Genomic DNA, 19,753 nt, shown 5'->3' on the forward strand with positions numbered 1-19,753 from the left:
AATTTCGGCAGCAATTTCCAGGCATAAAATTGCTTGTACCACTCATCTTCATTGCCAATATACTGGCATGTATAGATGGTAAAGAAACAAGCGTGAGGTTTTGCTTTCTGTACATGTCAATGGTAGTTTCTGGTGGGACAGAGTAATAGATATATCTTACTCGAATCTTTATGTATCGTCAAGTGACCAGAGCTCATTTGAAAGTGGTGATAAACCTCCAGCAACTGGTGGGAGCAAAAACAAAAGAGAAGGAAACGCAAGCGCTGGGCAACACCTCTCTGTCAAGGGTCCAACGAGGTTATGATTGAGATAGGCTTTGGGATGCAAAGCACTTGCAAAATACTCTATACAATTATGCAACAACAGATGGAACTACTTTGGGTTACAACATCTGGCAGCAATAATAATAAAAAAAGAAAAAAAAAGCAGAAGAAAACATGGAATCGGTGACCACATTACGCATGCACTGGTGCACGCAATGCAAACGTAGCAGCATGAGGTTACAGTCATTCAAGAAACACACAAACTGCCAAACAGAGTGTATATTACCTGGCCTAACATCGAGACTGTATCTCACTAACACAACAGTAACATGAGTCAGATGGTACATAACGTATGTATCTATTAGAAAACAGATCACCACTGAGCGTAAGCCGTATATATGATCCAATATCTAGTACATAATATCAATTACGCCAATCGATCTCAGATGCGTCGCTTCACCAAGTTCAGTTAACTGCCTAATATACCAGTTAGTTCACACGGCATGTCGAGCGATGAGGATCACCCGGTAGGGGAGATGCGGGCATAGGGGGTGTTCAACGCCAGGATGTCGTGCAACAGACCACGATACCTAGGACAGTTGGAAATAGAACAGCGGAATTAGTGGAGATCGTTTGCCAGCAGAACAACAGAATGAATCAACTGGTTGTCTCACCTTCAGGAAGGATGTCCATAGGGCTCGGAGGTACACCAGAGAGAGGGCTACCTGCAAGCCATCCAGCAGGCTTGTTTTAGAATAGGCATATGATATAAGACTGAAACATTGCTAACCAAAATTACAATGGCCAACACTGAACAAGTACAAGGTTTTTTTTAAAAAAAAAAAAAGTAATCAAAATCACACATGATAGCTGGCACACTTCTATGCAGAAGTGGTGACGCAGAAAATCATGGAAGCAATTAACTAGGAGTACTGAATAAGTTTACTTTACTGCTCCATTGACATGTACTAAGTACATTCTAGTTAATAGCATGCTGCACCAGTAGAGTGCCGTCTTTGTCTAATTAGTGGCAGGCACAATAACATGATATGCCATTTGGAAAAAAACAATAACATGATCTTATAAATGAAGATGGCAGAACTAGTATAACAAAATGTATGTGTTAAATAGTTGTTTCACATGTTCTCCCTGGCAGAAATTATGAAACAGTAATATGGAGAAATTTCAAGTATGTGTTTAGTTCAGTGCATGGTATTACTATTATAAAGTTAAAACTGCATAATTTGAAGCATCTAAATCTCTTGAGAACTTGAAACGTTGACAGTAACATCAGAATGGGCAGCTAACTTCATGAAAGAAAAAGGATCTCACTGTTGTTACTTGCATAGTTGCATGGATTCACATGCCATCCGTCTTACAAATTGTGGAAAAGGCGAAGAGAATATAACTGTGCAATGCATCGTTGAAATATAATTGTGATATGAACTCATTTATGTAACCCAATAGAAGAAAAGAACACTAAATATATTTCTGAACTGACAGACCTCTTGTGACATGTTCTGAACTAACAGACCGCCGGGATTGGCCCTCCATCTGGTTCCCCATTTCATGTCAAGGCCAACTTGGGGACCTGATGGCGCGGAACGCTAGTAGCGCGCCGCGAGGGACGCCTGGACCTACTCCCGGAACCGTCTGACGAGCTCCGCCGTCTTGGCAAAAAAGGAGGGCGGCTCCGTGGGATCTTGGATCGGCCGATCGGGGGGGGAGGTCAATGGAGCGTGTTGAGGGAGACGAACTGGTGGGGCTAGGCGGAGATGTTGGCGAAGGATTTGTTCATGCCGACGGGAGGGACCGAGGCGGCGGTGGAGATCGGTGGCGCCACCAAGGCTGTGAGGACGAACTCATGGAGGAAGAAGAAAATGTTATGGCTTTTTTGTTGTTGAGACGTGTCACACACTGAAATACCAACTTGGGCTTTATTGGCTGGGCCTGTCTACAGCCTTTTTCTGGTGCGGTGGCAATTTTGTTGACACAAGTATGAACTCTTGTGAGCCTTTTAGATAGACGGAAATGAAGGGCTGGTATTCATTTGAGGGTACCATAAAATCCCTCAATTCTGAATATCATGCACTACAACTCATCGAAACAAAAAGATAATCAAAGGTTCATGCATTGCTCTCTTCTTTCTCTCAAAATCAAGCGCTAAAATGCTCCCAAGAGCAGGGTTATTTATAAGTCACATAGCCAACATGACAAGCCAAGAAGGGGTCTATTGGAGTGGGGACGAACAGACACAAAGAAGGTTCGAAGAACTTCTACTTTAAGCCTTGAGAAATCCATGAGGCTCAGCCAACGAGGTTGAGGCGCTCACTTGCTGTCTTGTTCTCTATCGCGGATTGGGATCGCTGCATTCAATCTAATTGATGGCTCAAGATAAGTTAGAGATTTGGTGCACATGAGCACCAGTGATCCCTTTTCAGAAAAATAATTAAAAATCATATTTTTAAGTTTCAGAAAAATCTGAAAATAATCATGATGTAGTTAGTATTGTATCCCACAAACGTATAAATTTTCAACTGGTAATGTGTATTTTGGGCTGCATAAAAACAACAAATATGTGAATCTGAGTATAGTGATTCAAATCTCCAAAAAAAAAAAATCAGACTTTGTCATTTTTGTGTAGCTCAGAAAATAAAACATTTGTAATTGAGATTTTATATGTTAGTGGAATACATCATTAGCTACTTTTAGAATTTTGTTACATACTTTTTTGAAATATATAAATATAATTTTCGAATTTTTTAATACAATGAGAGCACTGGTGCCCATGATCCAAAAGGACTTTTCGCAAGAAGGGTCACCATTCTCTACTGGTTTTGTTACACAGTTCATAATCAATATATATTGCTAGGTAGTAGTAAGTTTTAGCTGCCATATAGGGAAAACGGAAGACCAACATGACTGCACTGACTTATTGGACTAACTGGTTCACAGAATAGATGCTACATGCTAGGCCCTCTTTTTGGGCAGGCGGCCTGTTCCCTGAAAATGCAGTGCGAGATACATCAAAAAGGGCCTTCAAGCTGTAAGGGCATCTCTAACAGAGCACGTAAATCCCGTCGGAACTGAACTTTTCCGGCGGATTTACGGGTTCGGATCGAATCGCGCGCAGAACAGAGCCGGAAAACATGGACTGACCCGTAAACGAAGTTCAGGGGTCCGAGAAATCGAGCGGACGCCCCGTATTAAAAGGGTTCGCGGAGGGTAGTTCGGTTCGCAAACCCTACTCCCCTCCGCCATTCCTCTCCCTCCGCTGCCGCCAGTCGCCAGCTCCGACGAGCAATCCACGTAGCCCCAGCCACCGATCCGAAGCCCGCCGCCACGCGATGGCTCCCCGTGGAGGCTCCGCCTGCCGTGCCGCGGGATTGGGCGGCGGCGACTCGCCGCCGCGTCCGTCTGTCTTCCGCACCGATGCGGAGCAGCGGAAATGGAACAAGAGCGAGGGCGCGCGGAAGCGGAGCGCTCGTCGGTGGACGAACTGGGGGCTCACGCCCCCAGGGAAGATCGCATGCTTCGCCAACCAAGGCGAGGGCTCCTCCTCCGGGCAGTCGAGCCGCGCACCGCGGCTGCCCGTGCTGGCGAGCAACGACGAGGATGACATCGTCCCCGCGCGGTCGCCAACCTTCTCAGACGGGGACTACGTCCACGGCAGCGACGAGGAGGTCATGGCGCAGACGAAGGCCGTCAGCGAGGCGGAGGCGAGGGCGCGCTTCCGCCGGGAGGAGGCCGACGCTGTCCGCCAGGTCAGGGAGTACGAGGCGGCCCGCCGGAAGGCCCGCGTCCGTCGTGTCAAGCTCTAAATAGTCGAGCTTGACAAGGACGACGCGTGAAGATCTTCCACGCCGCCGACCATCTCCGCCAGCACCGGTACCGCCGCACGCTATAGGTCATATAGGCCGCATTTTGCTTAGCTAGATTGCGCTTGCTGGTGTACCACTAATTACGTTTTCAATTTCAAGAACTATATTAAGTATCGATGAACAATCGGAGCATCTATGTTATCTAGAACTATGATCATCGCCTAAATTTACACGCGCCATTTCGAATTCCTCTTTTCAGTTCCTTTTTACGGTTTCTATTCTGCGCCACTGCGAATTTCGACAGAACTCGCGTTTTCGATGCACTGAACTCGTTGTTTTCAGTTTGCGTTTTTTCGGCTCTACTCTAAGGCTCATGCATTGACAGCTTGGAGAGGACCTTCCTGTTCAGTTGGACGTTCTCCTTCATGAATCCATGCATGAAGTTGCGATAGTTCACCTTGCACTTAGATAAAAGAAAAGAGCAACTTTAACAACAGAATGTAAGGCTAGCTGTAGTATTCTCTTGATCTGGTGTTGTCTTAATATGAGCATTCAAAAGACTAATAGGATTTATAAAAAACACAAGCGATTGTAATGTATTTCGAGCAAACACCAATAGTTCAACATTCCTTCTGACAGTTTGAGTGTGATGGATTCGTACCCCATGCAGTCATGTGCCATCATTGATGCGCTCAACCCATAGGGATGGCATGTCTCTCTTCTTGTTACGCCTATCCGTGTATAATATGCAAGGCTTTTTCTCAACCCTTTCACGTGCTACCCTTATGCAATTTTTTGCCCTTCCTATAAATCCCTCAAGAAACGGCGGCTCACCTATTAAGAGACTTTGGGGCATGATCAAGGAGTGGCTTGGGCTCCATCTCACTACAGGAAATTCCATGTACGCCGACGGCCATATGCCTACGCAGACGGTTATTTATCGGGGTCATCGGCGTAACTCTAGAGGACAGGAGCTGAGAAGTTCGGCCGTCGGTGAAAAAAACCTCTCCGTCAAGGCGTGGTTGAGTAAAATTGCTAGCAAAGGATCCCCACAATGCAAGGCGATGGCCTCTCTCACCATACTTGTTAGCTGGACGGTTTGGAAGGAGAGGAATGCGAGAGTTTTTAATAACAAATCTGCCCCGCCTACAATCCTCCTTGATATCATCAAGAGTGAGACTAGGCTTTGGCTTGCCACGGGTGCGAAGCATTTGAACCATGAAATACCGGGAGAGTAATGTCTTCGTACTTTGTCCGTTGTTTTTATTTTATTTGTCAAACTATTATCCTTAAGTAATAGAAGGATGCAAATCTTTTGGCTCCGTTTCGAAAAAAATCCCTTTGCTAACTTGAAAATCTTCCCCTTGTTCATCTTTAGTCAACAGAAACTACTAGATGCTTTCACCCCTTTCCTGCAATCTGAAACAAATATTGAAAAGGGGTACATTTAATACAAAACTAGATGGAAGCTTTTCAGTGGGATCTTGGTTAAAATACTAGAACCAATTAATTGTTTAAACCCACTGTCCTACAAAGAACCCTTGAAAAGAATTATATGGTACAAAAAAAATCATGTGCATTGTTAGCTTCACAAAAAACATTGTGTGGCCACCAAAGTTCAAAATGCACTCCCATCTCTTATTTCCTTTGCAAGTAATCCATGCTGTCACATAGTACTATCTTTAAACTTTACTATACAACTAGGGATGGCAATAGGATACCCGGTCAGGAGTGAAAGAACGGACATCCCCAGCCCGGATGTTCTCTCTCCCTCCATTATCCACCCCCGTCGAGGGAATGTGGACCTAATGGAGGGGTTACTTCCTTGGCAATCAGTGGCTACACAAACCAAAGAACAGCCTCTATTTGGCAACAATATGATAGTCAACTCGGCAAATTTGAGAGAAATAACGATACCGACTATCATTCATGAACAAGAACAACGACACTAGTAATACGACTTATTAATTCATGCCAGAGCAAACACAAGTACTTACAAGTTACAATACATGTCTAGCTAGCAAAGCACACACTAACATCTCGGATCAAAGAACATGAATGCACTAACATCTGGAGTTCAAAACGCAGACATCAGGCTTCAATCCAAGCGTGCAAAGATGGCTAAGGTGGTGGATTACTGGGTTACAATCAGATGTTGGTTACTGGGTTACATCTCAGCTGGACATTTACTTCATCTTGTGATTGCAGAAGGAATAAAAAAAGAGACGGTAGAAACAAGAAAGGTTGGATGAAAGACAATGTTGGTAATTGTACCATGCCGTCGTCGCACCGCCTCTCTCCGTGGTGGCTGCTGCTCGCCGGGAGGATGCTAGAACACGGCGGTGGTGGGTGGAAGGTATTGTGGGATTTTGTTCTAGCGGGGCTTAGCAGCGCAGTCGTTCGGCCTTAGAGCAAGTACAATAAATCATAGTCAGCTGATTATAAGGATTAAAATAATATATTTATGTCTAGTTGGAGGAGAGAGAACATGAGAGAGTGTAAATGAGCTCTTATGATAGAGCTAGGTACACGTCCTCCTAGGTAAGTTGTGTGAATGAAAGGTGAGTCATCCACCAAGAAAGTAGTACATTCTTATAGTTATAGCAAGTTCAAAAAAAAAATTATAGTTATAGCCAACTGTTGTACTTATTAGCTACATGGTGGGGCTATAGATGACATGGCATCTTGCTTATAGCCAACAACCGGCTATACTATTAGAGTTGCTCTTAACAGAATGTGTTCCAGACCACGCGAGAGCCCTTCTAACGTAGGGCTAGTGACCCGCATGTAGCGCTCTCTGGTGGTGCATAGGGCCACGGCCTAATGGCTCCTGAGCTACACCTTGTTTTCGAATAAATTCAAAATTTGCTTTTGAAAGTTTAAAAAAGTTCGAATGAAAATCCTATATATGGATGATAATGACGTCTACTAGTATGCATTAAAAAATCCTACCACCAAATAGCCATCACATGAAAGAGACAAGATCATAGTTCTTTAGAGAAAAATACAGTTTTAACAGTCTCGGCGAAACAGGCATATCACGTTATTAATGCTACTAAGTAAGTATAAATTAATGGCAGATAAGCTCCTGATTTTTTTCTTCTAATATTCAAACGTGTTACGTTTTAGATGTTGACTCGTTTAAAAAAAACTGTGCCTACCATTGGAATGATTTGAATTATTTTTCATGGCCAATCTATCCATATAGTTTCCAGATTTCCAACTTAAATATTCACACAATTTTTTTTGGAAATCTAAGACAAAACATGTGTGTTTTTCCTAATATTCGCACAATTTTGTTCTGGTTTTCTGACCTACCAATACCACGGATTCCCGTATAATAGTAAACATTATGAGAGAAACTTTCACAAATTGTGACTAAACTTCAAAATTTTCACATCTTTTAATTTATAAGCTGCGGTTTCTGAAATCATCAAATATTTATTTGTTTATTAAAAGAAGTGTGGGCAAGCTAGGCAACAAGAAAAATTAAATGAATGTAGGTGATCGTTGCCATGATGAAAGGTGTGGACCAAATACTTTTATGACTAAGCATTGAGGGCTCTCGTTACTGAATATGTCAGAAACATGTATACAACATGTGAATGACTCACAAACATGTATTTTGTATCAAAGTACACAATGGCATCAGCTTAATCTTGTATTTTGTATCATGAGAGGAAAATAAATACAGTCATGTGCACAATATTTTAATTTGCACCATATGAACTGAAACAACAGGAGTTTCCATTTTCCTTCAATACATCAAACCAGAACATACCACATTGTTTTAGCATCGTTAAGAACTCATCAACGTTGTTAACATAAATTTCACTACTTCAGCGACAATGTAAAGTAAAAAAAAACGTAATTATGTTGTATCATCCTGGCAACACTGTGAGGCCACTCTCGAGTCTTGAGCAGCTCGTAGTTAACGGGGCACTTCTGCCAGTCAACCTCGACAACAATCTTCCTTCACTTTGCCGGCCCACTCAGCCTCCACCTTGCTGCCATTGTTACAGAAGCAAAAATAATAAGGGAGACACGTCTGAACCTGTATACACTACACAAATGTGACTTTAACAGCTCTCACATACAAATACACCATAGATAAAATGGTTAACTGATCAAACACCAGTGATCAGTAAGTCCATCAAGGCAAGTAACTGAACCATATTAGAGTCAGAATGGTCCTCACCGAACATTATACTACAGGTACAATACCATAAATTCAGGATGCATGCTCTCAGCAAAGGACATAGACACAAGATTTATTAAATAGAATATGCATAAGTTTTATTCAACTTAATGATTTGTATAGTTTTAAATAGCTGGCTATAGGATATAACCGCAACCTGTGAAAAGGGCTATAGCCAGGCTATAGTGGGCTATAGCCATCTTTTAGCATGAGAATGACTTTAGCCGCACCTTGCTCGAAGGGCCATCTTTTAGCATGCGAATGCCTTTAGCCGCACCTTGCTCGAAAGACTATAGCGGGGCTATAGCCGGCTATTTAAAACTATAACATCCCACCGATGAGAACATCGGTATATAGTGGCCTTACTGACTCGAAGTAGCATCCAAGGAAAAATGAGATCGTCTGTACCAAATTATTTTTATATCATATAGAATTGATACATAGCAAATGGAGAGCATACAAATTAGTGTTAATTCATTATTATTTAATTAAGTTGAAAAATTGTGTTAGTTCATTATTATTTAATTAAGTTGAAAATTAGTGTTAGTTCATTATATGTAAAGTAAATGAGCACTCTCCCTAAGATCTCGTGCTAACTCCCAGTATTATCTATTATGTTTGTTGTTGTAAAATACTAAAGAGGAAACTGCAATAATTTGCATCTCCTCTTTTGTTTGATTCGAAGCAAATGGAAACTAATATCTGTAACATAAACATGGTAAAACCTGAAGATAAATCAGGAAGCTCTACCTCCACATTGGGATGTCGGCAAAAGCCTTCGCCTCAGCAGAAGCGAACATCTGTAATCTGTTACAACATAGCCCTATGTTCTTGAATATTTCAAACTAGCAAGAGATGGCGCGGCGGCACGCCGCGCCCATTTTTGTTGCAAGTTGAAGAATAAAAGGTAGGGTTTTGTTTAGAGTGTGTTGCAAAGTTTTCATGAATATTAAATAGTCGTCTTCAATATTGTTTGGACCTAATTGTCAGTGAAGTTGTCTACCAACCAAAAAGTGTAGATACATGTAGACGTGGTACATGTATGAGTAACTGACATGCTGATTAGCTTTCAAATTTTGATCTGTCACAAATTTGAGTACACCATTAAACATAAAGAAAACAATAAAACCCTAGATTCGAAACAATAAAATGCTGGATTCAAGAACTCGACACACTTGGTAACAAATTGTCCTTGCCCGTGAGATTAAAGTGCAGCAGGGTGATGGTCTGCAGAAGATACATTTTCACAAAATAAGATTTTTTATTTAGTAGCAATAATACATACAGATGGTAGGTGAGCCCTTTTCACATAGACATATCATCAGCAGTAAAAAAAAAAGCGAACCACATGGCGCATGGAAAAAAATTACATCCATTGGAACCAACATACAACCCCAAGTTGTGGAGTTCGGCCGACAAACCCGTAACAAAATGCAACGATGTAAAGCATGGTGAGATCATGTCCTTAAAAGACCTCAACATGCATGCATAGACCCAATTTGAATATCTTCAGCCGAAGCAACACAGCTCCTCATATCCTAATTGTGCTCAAAACAAATCCAGGAAGTGATACATAAAAACATCATTATAACGTGGTATGGAAAAATTCACATGCAGATCAAAATTTTGTTATGAGAACATAGACACTTGTGCAGCTATCAAGTCCTAATGGAAGTAAGGCTCTCATAAAAGGTACTAATGGGAAGCCCAAACGGAGGAACAAATCTGGAGTTATTAATATAATACCGACAATGATAGCTAAGAGCCTAAGAGGCATGATGCAGCAAGAATAAAATGGAAGCTCAAATTGGCACAAACTGAGGATATAATTGTTGCTTAGAAAACATAGTGAAGTAATAGAAAAAATCACTTTCTGAAACTTAAGACATGAAACAAAAAGATGACATCAGTCATGGGGAAAATATAAAACCTAGGCAAAGCATATAATAACACTAAAGTGCAGAGGAATTTATGTAATATCTTCTTAATGCATAATATATTTATAGTACACAACAAATGACAGTGAATAGACCATCCTGCAAATGCATCTAGATTGCGACTTGCCATGATGATATTGATTCTTTTGAACATGCTACAATAAACAAGAAATTGTAATAAAATCAAGAGAAACAGCTCACATCATGATAGAAAAATCTTTAGTGAGATCTAGCACGAATATCATGAAAAAAAGGAGCAAGACTATGAATGAGTTCTAACATATATCTTTGTCAGTCTTTTACTCGCAATGGCAAACCAAAAGGTCACGTGCGTATCTTCTTGGTCATATAAAGCTCATGACAGTCCAACTATAAGATCTACTTACTCAGTAGATCTGTAAGGTAGTGCCCATTTTTTTATCTAAAAAAATGAATCAATGCATCCGTGAATTGTAATGCTAAAATCCTCGGTAAAATGATCAGAAATGATCTTTAAGAATAGTAATCAACATTTTCTGGTTGCCCAGATCACTTCCATTTTTCATGAAATAAGTCCTAACCTACAAATATACTATGACACAAGCATTTTGAGTTGCAGGTTCTGAGATGTTTTTGTCAACACAGAAAACAATACTTACAAAGTAATTTGATGTGTGACAGAAATCTTATATCATACATTTGAATTTTGTTTTTCGGAACACCTTTATGCATCACCTGAAAGCGTACGTTGGCCTATTCGTCACTTCTCTTTTTTCTTCACTTTGGACATATTGAACTTGTAGGAAAATCCCTCACCCTGGAATTGGTCTTGATATAAATAGAGGTGCATCTCAATCAACTTTGGACATGATTAATAATTTGAATTAGTAGATGTTCATGGCTAGCTAGCCACTGTGGCGGTAGAACTGGCAACTGCCATGCTCTCGTCTTAGAAGGCTTTGGATCATATGCCTTTCCTCTTTATAGTTTACTCTTTTATTTATTTCATACTTTCGTTTTGCAGATTAATTACAGTAGCAGAACCATATTAGTTTAATTGGCATATCAGTTGTAGTGCGCGCTGTCTCCGGTTACACCATCGGACAATGCGAGTGGTAGTCGCACACATGGAAGCCATGGGCGATAGCAACCAAAGCCAGCAAACAACGGTCAAGCAAGCACAATTTGGGAAAGAAAGATGAAGTGTGCACTCACCCAAGCAACATTCAAGCATGCTCTCCCTCCTGAGATATTTTCACATTTTCTTTTCAGTGGGCTTCAAGCATGCTCGTACGGACCATCTCAAAACAGATCAGGCAACTCCAGTGCAGCATCCATGCATAGTAGTGGAGAACATTGGGAAGAAAGATGGTATGCTTCCTGACGATAACGTTAGCTCTAACTAATTCAGTGTTGTCTTGATCCACTTGATGATATAGTTCCTTAGTTGTGTACAACTGAACCTGCAGAGGTTTTATAGATTAAGAATAATATGATCACTTTATATGTAAAAATGCAGATATTTCTTAACGTGATATAATGTGCTCATTTTGCAGTTGAAATTTTACCATTAGTTGTATAACTTACAGGTGGATCTGAAAAATGCTCCAGTGGAAAGACTAAAATGGGCAAGGGGCTCCCTGATGCTGATTTTGTTCATGGGTGTAAATAGCGTGCAAAACCACCGTATGACCATTAGCTTGTTAGCAACTTATGCTTATTAAAGTTGACTGTGTTCATATTGCTGATACAAACTGCTATGTAGGTGGTTGTCATAACAGAGAAGGACGACACAACTAACATCCAAGAATTGAGTTATGAATAACTTGCGAGTTTACTAAATGCCCACCCACACAATATGCAGGTTGAAAATATGCTGCTCAAGAATTAATTTTAGGAGTACAAATATGACAGTAGCTGATAAAATTGAAAAAACAGTATACCTGCAGAATCATGTATGAGATTTTCATGTGTAGATCCTGCAGTCCATAAGCCATAAAGCCTGTCATATTTCTGAAGGCTCTGCTAGTTAGACAATAACCTGATCAAGGATCATCGGACATGACCCTGACTCATTCACGAGGGGCATATAATAGAGACATCTCTGTAAAAGGGACAAATGATCAACTATTCATAAATTGGCAGACATTTCAGGCAAACATGAACAGGTTTCAGAACATTCTGTCCGGAAATATAAAAATGTTCAGAGGGTTCGATGTTTGTCAGCCCTTTTCTAGTTTATCAGGGGGAATGCTTACTTTTAACAATTCACAGGGAGAATTATTGATCAGGCAATTTTCAATATATATTGTTAACCATGTTTTAATTAACCTGCGTATATCTACATATGCCGACCACCAACATGGTAAAACAATCAGGGAGATTTGAAGGACATCGACGCACCTGGTGATGGCGTCCTTAATGGAGGAGAAGGGCGTCCTGATTCCAAGCGTTTTCGTACGCCATCTGCTCCGCCGCGCGCGTGCTCGCTGCACCCGCCGCTGCCTGCGTCGACGACGATGACGCAGCGATGCCGATCTGCTCCTTGGGGAGGCGGCGCACACGGGAGGCTCAAGATCGGCGCACCTGGTGATGGCGTCCTCAATGGAGGCAAAGGGCGTCGTGAAGTCCGTGTTGCTGGCCTTCCAGGCGTCTTCGTACGCCATCTGCTCCGCCGCGAACGTGCTCTCCACACCCGCCGCCGCCGACGACGATGACGCACCGATTCCGATCCCCTGTATCGGCGAGAATGCCAAGTCGCCGCCGATCCCCTGCTGCGGTTGCTGTTGCATGGCGGAGTTGCGGCGGCTGCTGCTGTCGCGGAAATATGCGTGCCTGCTTCCGCGCAGACAAAGAAGATGAGCAGAGGACATGAACCAGGGCATGATCTACAATCTACACCCAGGAGATTGGAGGTGGATACATGGTGAAGCAAAGTGAGCAGGTAGTGGGATTGCCGTCCATGTGAGGCAAACACGGCGGGGAAACCGCAGCAGGGGATGCCGTCCCCGGCGTCCGGGATGAGCCGACTCAGTCCACGAACGTCTCGTGGAGGGGAGATCGCAGATCGAAAAAGGTTGGGTGGGCCGCCGCTCGGGGCACGAGGAGGTCCGTGGAGATGGAGCTAAACCATCGGCCCATGGCCATGGAGGCCAACTGGCCGGCACCGCGAAACCTCCGGCACGCAGACGGTGGCACTCCTCGTCCTGCCTCCCTCCGATGCTAGGCGACGTCCAGGCGCTGCTCCTCCCGTCACGGACTTGAGGCGCATCAGGTCGTGGCTGTGGCGGCCACCGGCCGGCCGCCGGCGAAGACCTCCTGTATGCAGGATTGCAGGCGCACGAACCCTCCTCTCTCAGGATGCAGACGGACACGTCCGCGCCATCCGTCAAGTCTGCGTACTGAGCCGTGTAGCTAGTTTCCGGTGTCCGTGGAGTCCGTGTAATCGCGCTGAGCTGTTCACGGAGTCCGCCGGACAATACGGACGCACGTCGACGCAAACTAGCTAGCTTCGCTGTTTCTTTGATCAAGATCGGGTATACTATACACTAGCTGGCTTAGCCGTGGCTCTGCATGCTAGCTCAAGGAGAAAATAAACTCTTCCCAATATTTTCATTTTGTTGCACTTCACTCATATCAAATACAAACTAGTACTGAGAGAGAAACAGCACAGTCAGTTTTTTTTTAAACGAGGCAAAACTTACTATTTTCATTAATAGAGAAGAATGGTAGGCCAGTTTATTAAATGGAAAATGCCCTGTTATCAATGATACCTGTATACTACTATCTTAATGACAGGCGGAGATCTTGACATAACATTCAGAGATTTGCTGGTAAGCATGCACTTTGAAAATGGAACCGGAATTGATCACAAGGAATCAACATATGCTTGTGCAGAAGTTTAGCAGAGAAAAATGCATATGCCTGAATTATGTACAAATACTAGCTTGTTCTGTTTGTTATCTCGATGCAATATTCATGGTACTCTGCATTTTGGATGAAGTCCGACTAGTACCATTCTAGCAACAAGCAGAAACCAAGAACAAGTCCTTTCTAACACTCATTGCTAAATCACAAGCAATACATTGTCACTAGCCATCTCTTTTGGAGCAACGGTGCTGGAATTGGATCATGATGCAAGTTGAGAAGCAATCGATGAAGGCTTAACTCGAGACACCCAGTACCATCACAGCAGCAATTCTTCATCTGATCGCGCTATCTCAAGGAGAAAAGTGGGAACAAACCATTAGTTGGGTGGTCGCAGCATGAACTTGCATAATGTAATCAGACAAGATCATTCCGACGAATTATTATTTGATAGTCTTTCAGAATCTGAACTTCAGATACATAACTCATATATCTCACTAAATGTAGTTGTAGTGAAGGAAGCACTCACGTGAGATCGAGGGAGACAGTGAGCTGCTCGACGCCGGGGAGGAGAGCAGCGACGAGGAGGGCACGGAGGAGCGTGAGCGAGTGCGGCCTTCTTTGCGGCACTTGCTTGCTTGGTGGAACTCCTGTTAGGTAGTTTGATGTAGGTGAGACCATATCTGGGCATTTCTCGGGCCGGGCCGGGCTTCGGGCCGGGCCATGAAAAGCCCGACCTCTGTATGTTAGGCCCGAGCCCGGCCCGGCCCGATCAAATTCAGCATTTCGCAGGCCCGAGCCCGGCCCGAGTCAAAGCCCGACAGCCCGAGGCCCGGCCCGACGGCCCGAATCTGACGTTTTCCAAGCAAATCCATTCAAGTTCGTAGAGAAAATATGGTTGAAAATAACTCGTACTGTTGCATACAGTAGAAGAAATCTGTATGAAAGTAGGGGAGAAAACAGAAATCAACCACAACGATTGATAGATGCTAGTTTGTACAGATCCATTTGAGTTCATACATACAAACAAATCAGAGAAACATCAACCGATCCACGTGACCTTGTTCCCTTACAGGCTCAAATCAACAGATCTATATACATACACAAATGACGAATATTAGAGGTACAAGGAGGCAACGATAAGAGCTAGATCTATCAGCAACCGCCCAGGATGCCAACTTGAGGACAACGTGAAAACAAATCTGCACAGCATCTGCGCAGGGACGCACGGGCGGACGGCGGCGTGTGTATACGAGCGGACGGCGGCGTGTGTATACGAGCGGACGGCGGCGTGTGTATACGAGCGGACGGCAAGTCTTGGATGTGTCGTGGGAGGGTGGGGAACTGAGGGGAGGGTGGAGTCCGCGCCGCCGCTGTGAGCTGGGAGAGGGGATTTTGTTAGCTAGGGTTGTGAGGAGCGGGGAGAGTGAGGCTTTTATATGGCGGCTGCGGTGGGATATTTGTGGGACGAGACATACAAGATCTGCACAGATTAGAATAGTCGGGCCGGGCCGGGCTAAATTCGGGCTGAAAATGGAAGCCCAAGCCCGGCCCGATTGTTGCTTCGGGCTATAAAATGAGGCCCAGGCCCGGCCCAAGGTGCAAGTTTAGCCCGGCCCAGTGGGTATTTTTGGGCCGGGCCTAGGCCGGGCCGTCGGGCCGGGCTGCCCATGCCCAGGTATGGGTGAGACAAAGACAAACATTAATTGGTTTGATGCTAATTTTGGAGAACTCCTGTCCAACTTACCAAGTATACTTCCTCCTCAGCATCTTTATTAGTTGGTTTAGTGTATGCAAGATTGAAAGATCATCAAATCATTTACAAATTTGAAATTTTTATTATACTATTCAACAATAGAATAACTTACCAGCGGCATTTAGCCAATCTTGGAGGCATAACAACCCCTCAACTGTGTCACTCTTCAGCCTGGTCCTGTGATCACTAATGACTCTCCCGCCGGCGCTAAAAGAAGACTCTGATGCAACGGTCGATGCTTGAATGGCTAGGACATCACGAGCAATGCAAGATAGGACTGGGTACTCAATACTGTGCGTTGCCCACCATTCCAAAATGTCAAAATCTTTTTTCGGGGGGTGAAGATCTCCGGTCAGATATGTATCGAGCTCACTAGTTGCTTGTTTCTTCTTCACTTTCAAATGGGCTTCCCAATCAGCTAATGGATTGTCTACCTCCGCAACCTCATCAACATGAAATTCTCTTCCTGACTGATCAGCAAAAGATTCTCCCATCTTATTGTAGTACTCTTCAAACAGACTATTGAGAACCATTTCCACCTTTTTTAGGTGTTCTCCTGCTTTATCTCCAAATGCTTGCTTGATGCGAAATTCAATGAGTTCTAACTTGTATCTTGGATCGAGGATGACAGGTATGCAGTTAGCCAAGTATGACTCAGTCCAGTACTTGTCAAACTTTTTTTGCATCTTGCTCACCATGGATGCAATCACTTTGTTTTTACTCATTGCATGTTTTTCCAACAACAGTTTAATGCTCCATATTTCATGAAAGTAACGGTTGGCCGTTGGATAGCTAGAACCTGAAACTACTTTTGTAGCTTCGAAGAAGACCTTCAATAGTGAGCAGATCTCCTTAGCCATTTTCCAATCTTCAGCTGAAGGAGCATACTTAAATTGGCGATCTTGGTTCACCAACTCGTCAAATGCTTCCATGTAAGGCAGAGATGACTCGATCATAAGGTATGTCGAGTTCCATCGTGTGGCAACATCAATAGAGGGTTCCTTATCACATATGATGCCCAACTGCTTAACTATGTCATCAAATAGCTGCTCTCGAGTTTGTGAACTCCTCACATAGTTGACACTACCTCTGATCTTATCGATGGAACCTTTCATTACAAACAGACCATCTTGCACGATAAGATTGAGCACATGAGCAGCACATCGGATGTGAAAAAGTTCACCTCCACAAGCCAACATTTGTTTCTTCGTCAAATTTTCTTTCAGATACTCCATCATTTTTCCGTTGACTGATGCATTGTCTAGTGTAATGCTGCAGATTTTATCTTCAATATTCCAATACTGCAAACTCTTTAACATGACATTGTACATCCGAAAACCACTATGTGGCGTTTCCATCATACAAAATCTAAGTATTCTTTTCTGCATCTTCCATGTCTTGTCAATGAAATGACAAGTCACACATAAATATCCTAGCCTCTGGTTGGAGGTCCACATGTCCGCAGTTAGTGAGACTCGAGCACCACAATTCTTCAACATTTCCCGTAACATTGATCTTTGCTCTTTGTAGGAATCCATGCAATCTTCTTTTACAGTTGTTCTTGAAACCATGTTGAACATAGGATTTAAGCTCTTCACAAACTTTACAAAGCCACTATATTCCACAATCGAGAATGGTAACCCATGCTGAACTATCATGTTTGCAAGGTGCTTCCTGGACTCTTCTTGATTGTAGTGCCAGTCATCCAAGGCAAGGCATTTTGGTGATGATGAAGAAGCACGCATTTTTGCCACCATCTCATGCATGTTAGTCCTCACAACACAAGTCTTTAGATGCCTACGAATGTTAGTCCCTGAACTCTGAGAGGCAAGAAACACTTCGTTGCAATGCTTGCAGCGACCTTGAGAAACTTTTCGATGTTCATATATAGGGCTGAAATCTTTCCAAATCTGTGATTTCAGTTTCCTTGGTCGACGCCTCCGTTGAAGATGTGGAGACGGGAAATGCACAGTAACATTTGTTTGAGGGGACACTCCCTTCCTTGATGATGCCACTCTCGCAAACATGCCTATGGATGATCTCAGCAATGCTGCCTGTGGTGATGTCACCGGCTGTGGTTTTCTCTTCAAACGCTTCCTCTTCACATCCCTCTTTGGTTCATGTTCTATGGCGGCATAAGCATCCTCATCTTTAAGAATGGGCTGTCCAACATCAACAATGTGGCAAGGGAAGACTGTTTCTCCTTCCTTGAGGTACTTCAGATCAATTTTCGCTCCCTCGATGTCAAAGAGGTAAAGGCGCTTCACATTGCCTCGCAGGATGAGAAAGCCCTTGTGCAGACTATTCTCTGTGAGCACCGTGCAGAAGGTGGCATGCCACCTCCAGGGTTCCTCTTTCTTGATTTCCTCAAGTTCCACCCTCTTCCTTTTCTTCTCTTTCTTCTTCATCTGCAAGTTTTTTGAGGCATCCTCTTCCTCTGGAACACACAGTGAATGAGCTTTTTCAGCGTCACTAGGCATATGGGGCTCAACAGGAAACTGGGTCTTGTCGGCACCACCCAACTGCTCATCTTTCTTGATTTCCTCAAGTTCAATCCTCTTCCTTTTCTTCTCTTTCTTCTTCATCTGCAGGTTTCTTGAGGCATCCTCTTCCTCTGGAACACACAATGAATGAGCTTGTTCACCATCACCAGGCATATGTGGCTCAACGGGAAACTGGGTCTTGTCAACACCACCCAACTCTTGCTCTTTCTTGATTTTCACAAGTTTCGCCGTCTTTCTTTCCTTCTCTTTCTTCATTTTCAACTTCGGGTTTTTTGAGGCAGCCTCTTCCTCTGGAATATCTAGTAACTGAGTCTGAACAACGTCACTTGGCAGATATGACCCAGCCTTATTTGATAACGAGATCTGTTCCCTGTTTTTGTTCGCTGCACTACTACCCTTGCTTGCTGGCTCCTCCGCTTCTATTGGCTCCAAGGTCTTCTTGTCATTGCGACTATTCTGAGCTTGTGGGTCTATTTCATGCTGCATTTCAGACAAAAAATACTGAATAGCATCAAATCAATAGAATTTAGAAAACTATATATTAGTAACGAAAATTCTGATACAATAGGCTTAGTTTACATACTGTCACAAACTGAGAGATATACAAGTCAAAACTCAACCTTATGCCTGGTAAAGTAATATAATAGCTCTTTAAAATAAATATTGACAGTGTATATGAACCTTGGTGACCATGGTACTGAGAGATATACAAGTCAAATCTCAACCTTATGCCTGGTAAAGTAATATAATGGCTCTTTAAAATAAATATTGACAGTGTATTTTCTATCAAATGAAAATAACTTGGTCCTAACTCTGAATTTTCTAGTACGCGGTACAATTATTCATGCGCTTCATGTGCTAGAATATATTGGACCGTCTCCTCTGGGAAATCCAAGATCACGCTGAGGCCCAGAGCAGGAGCAGAGTAGAGCAGACGAAGCGTTGCAGCGGTCCAACAGCAGGAGTAGTCCAAGGCCGCTTGCTGCGCAAGTACTATGACTCGTTTCCTGCCTAGAGTAGATGTCATGCCTATGTCTTTTGTTCAACATTGTAGATGAAGTCCAAGCACATGTTAAAGGGAGAGGAGTCCTCTCCCTTTACCCAGGATTTTTGACGGATTTGAGGAGACCTTATCCTTGGAAATCTCCAGAAGCCATGAAGACGCTCGGGATATAGACACGCATCAAGCACCGCTTTGACTTGTTGAACCAACACGTGAAAAAACAGCACGCCCGGCTACAGTCACACCAACCACACACCAAAAAGGAGCAAAGAAGCACTCAGAACTCCACCAAAAAATCTTAAAGAGCACCTAGATTGTACACAGAGTAAACCAGTGAAAATCAAACCATTCAAACAGCCTACGTGTTAACACTAGGTTAATTCAGAGAAGGCCTCAAAATTATGAGAAAAAAGATGTTTGTTACT

The 19,753-nt window shown here is 43.2% G+C and overlaps 1 protein-coding gene, 1 long non-coding RNA gene and 1 pseudogene across 6 annotated transcripts; all 3 read right to left on the reverse strand.

Annotated features, from left to right (window-relative positions):
• Positions 1–408: 408 nt before the first annotated feature.
• Positions 409–2,180, reverse strand: LOC127321543 (uncharacterized). Its single transcript, XR_007864161.2, has 3 exons — positions 1,769–2,180; positions 938–988; positions 409–853 (listed from the first exon to the last, which is right to left on the reverse strand). It is a non-coding gene; the product is annotated as an uncharacterized lncRNA (long non-coding RNA).
• Positions 2,181–3,195: 1,015 nt separating this feature from the next.
• Positions 3,196–5,456, reverse strand: LOC127321547 (uncharacterized; annotated as a pseudogene).
• Positions 5,457–9,350: 3,894 nt separating this feature from the next.
• On the reverse strand, positions 9,351–13,547 carry LOC127321549 (uncharacterized). Of its 5 annotated transcripts, none has more exons than XR_007864168.2 (3): positions 12,602–13,547; positions 11,414–11,661; positions 9,351–9,509 (listed from the first exon to the last, which is right to left on the reverse strand). XR_007864168.2 is itself a non-coding variant. In XM_051350574.2 (2 exons), the coding sequence occupies exons 1-2, from the start codon at positions 13,081–13,083 to the stop codon at positions 11,601–11,603; spliced, it is 543 nt and encodes a 180-aa protein (XP_051206534.1). In that variant the 5' UTR covers positions 13,084–13,547; the 3' UTR covers positions 9,516–11,600. The 5 variants fall into 5 exon arrangements, 2 of the variants coding, with proteins under 2 accessions (XP_051206534.1, XP_071684531.1); XR_007864166.2 differs by lacking the exon at positions 9,351–9,509 and adding an exon at positions 9,516–11,015; XR_007864170.2 differs by lacking the exon at positions 9,351–9,509 and adding an exon at positions 12,142–12,302 and having other exon boundaries at positions 9,516–11,661.
• Between the last annotated feature and the right edge of the window lie 6,206 nt (positions 13,548–19,753).

This window comes from Lolium perenne, chromosome 3 (genome assembly GCF_019359855.2).
Source record: "Lolium perenne isolate Kyuss_39 chromosome 3, Kyuss_2.0, whole genome shotgun sequence".
Classification (NCBI taxonomy): domain Eukaryota; kingdom Viridiplantae; phylum Streptophyta; class Magnoliopsida; order Poales; family Poaceae; genus Lolium; species Lolium perenne.

Coding starts and splice junctions, on each gene's coding strand:
- LOC127321549 (XM_051350574.2), bottom strand. CDS start 13,083: ATGCCCTGGTTCATGTCCTCTGCTCATCTTCTTTGTCTGCGCGGAAGC. Junction 11,662..12,601: donor ATTAAGGACGCCATCACCAG/GTGCGTCGATGT, acceptor AAACCTCTGCAG/GTTCAGTTGTACACAACTAA.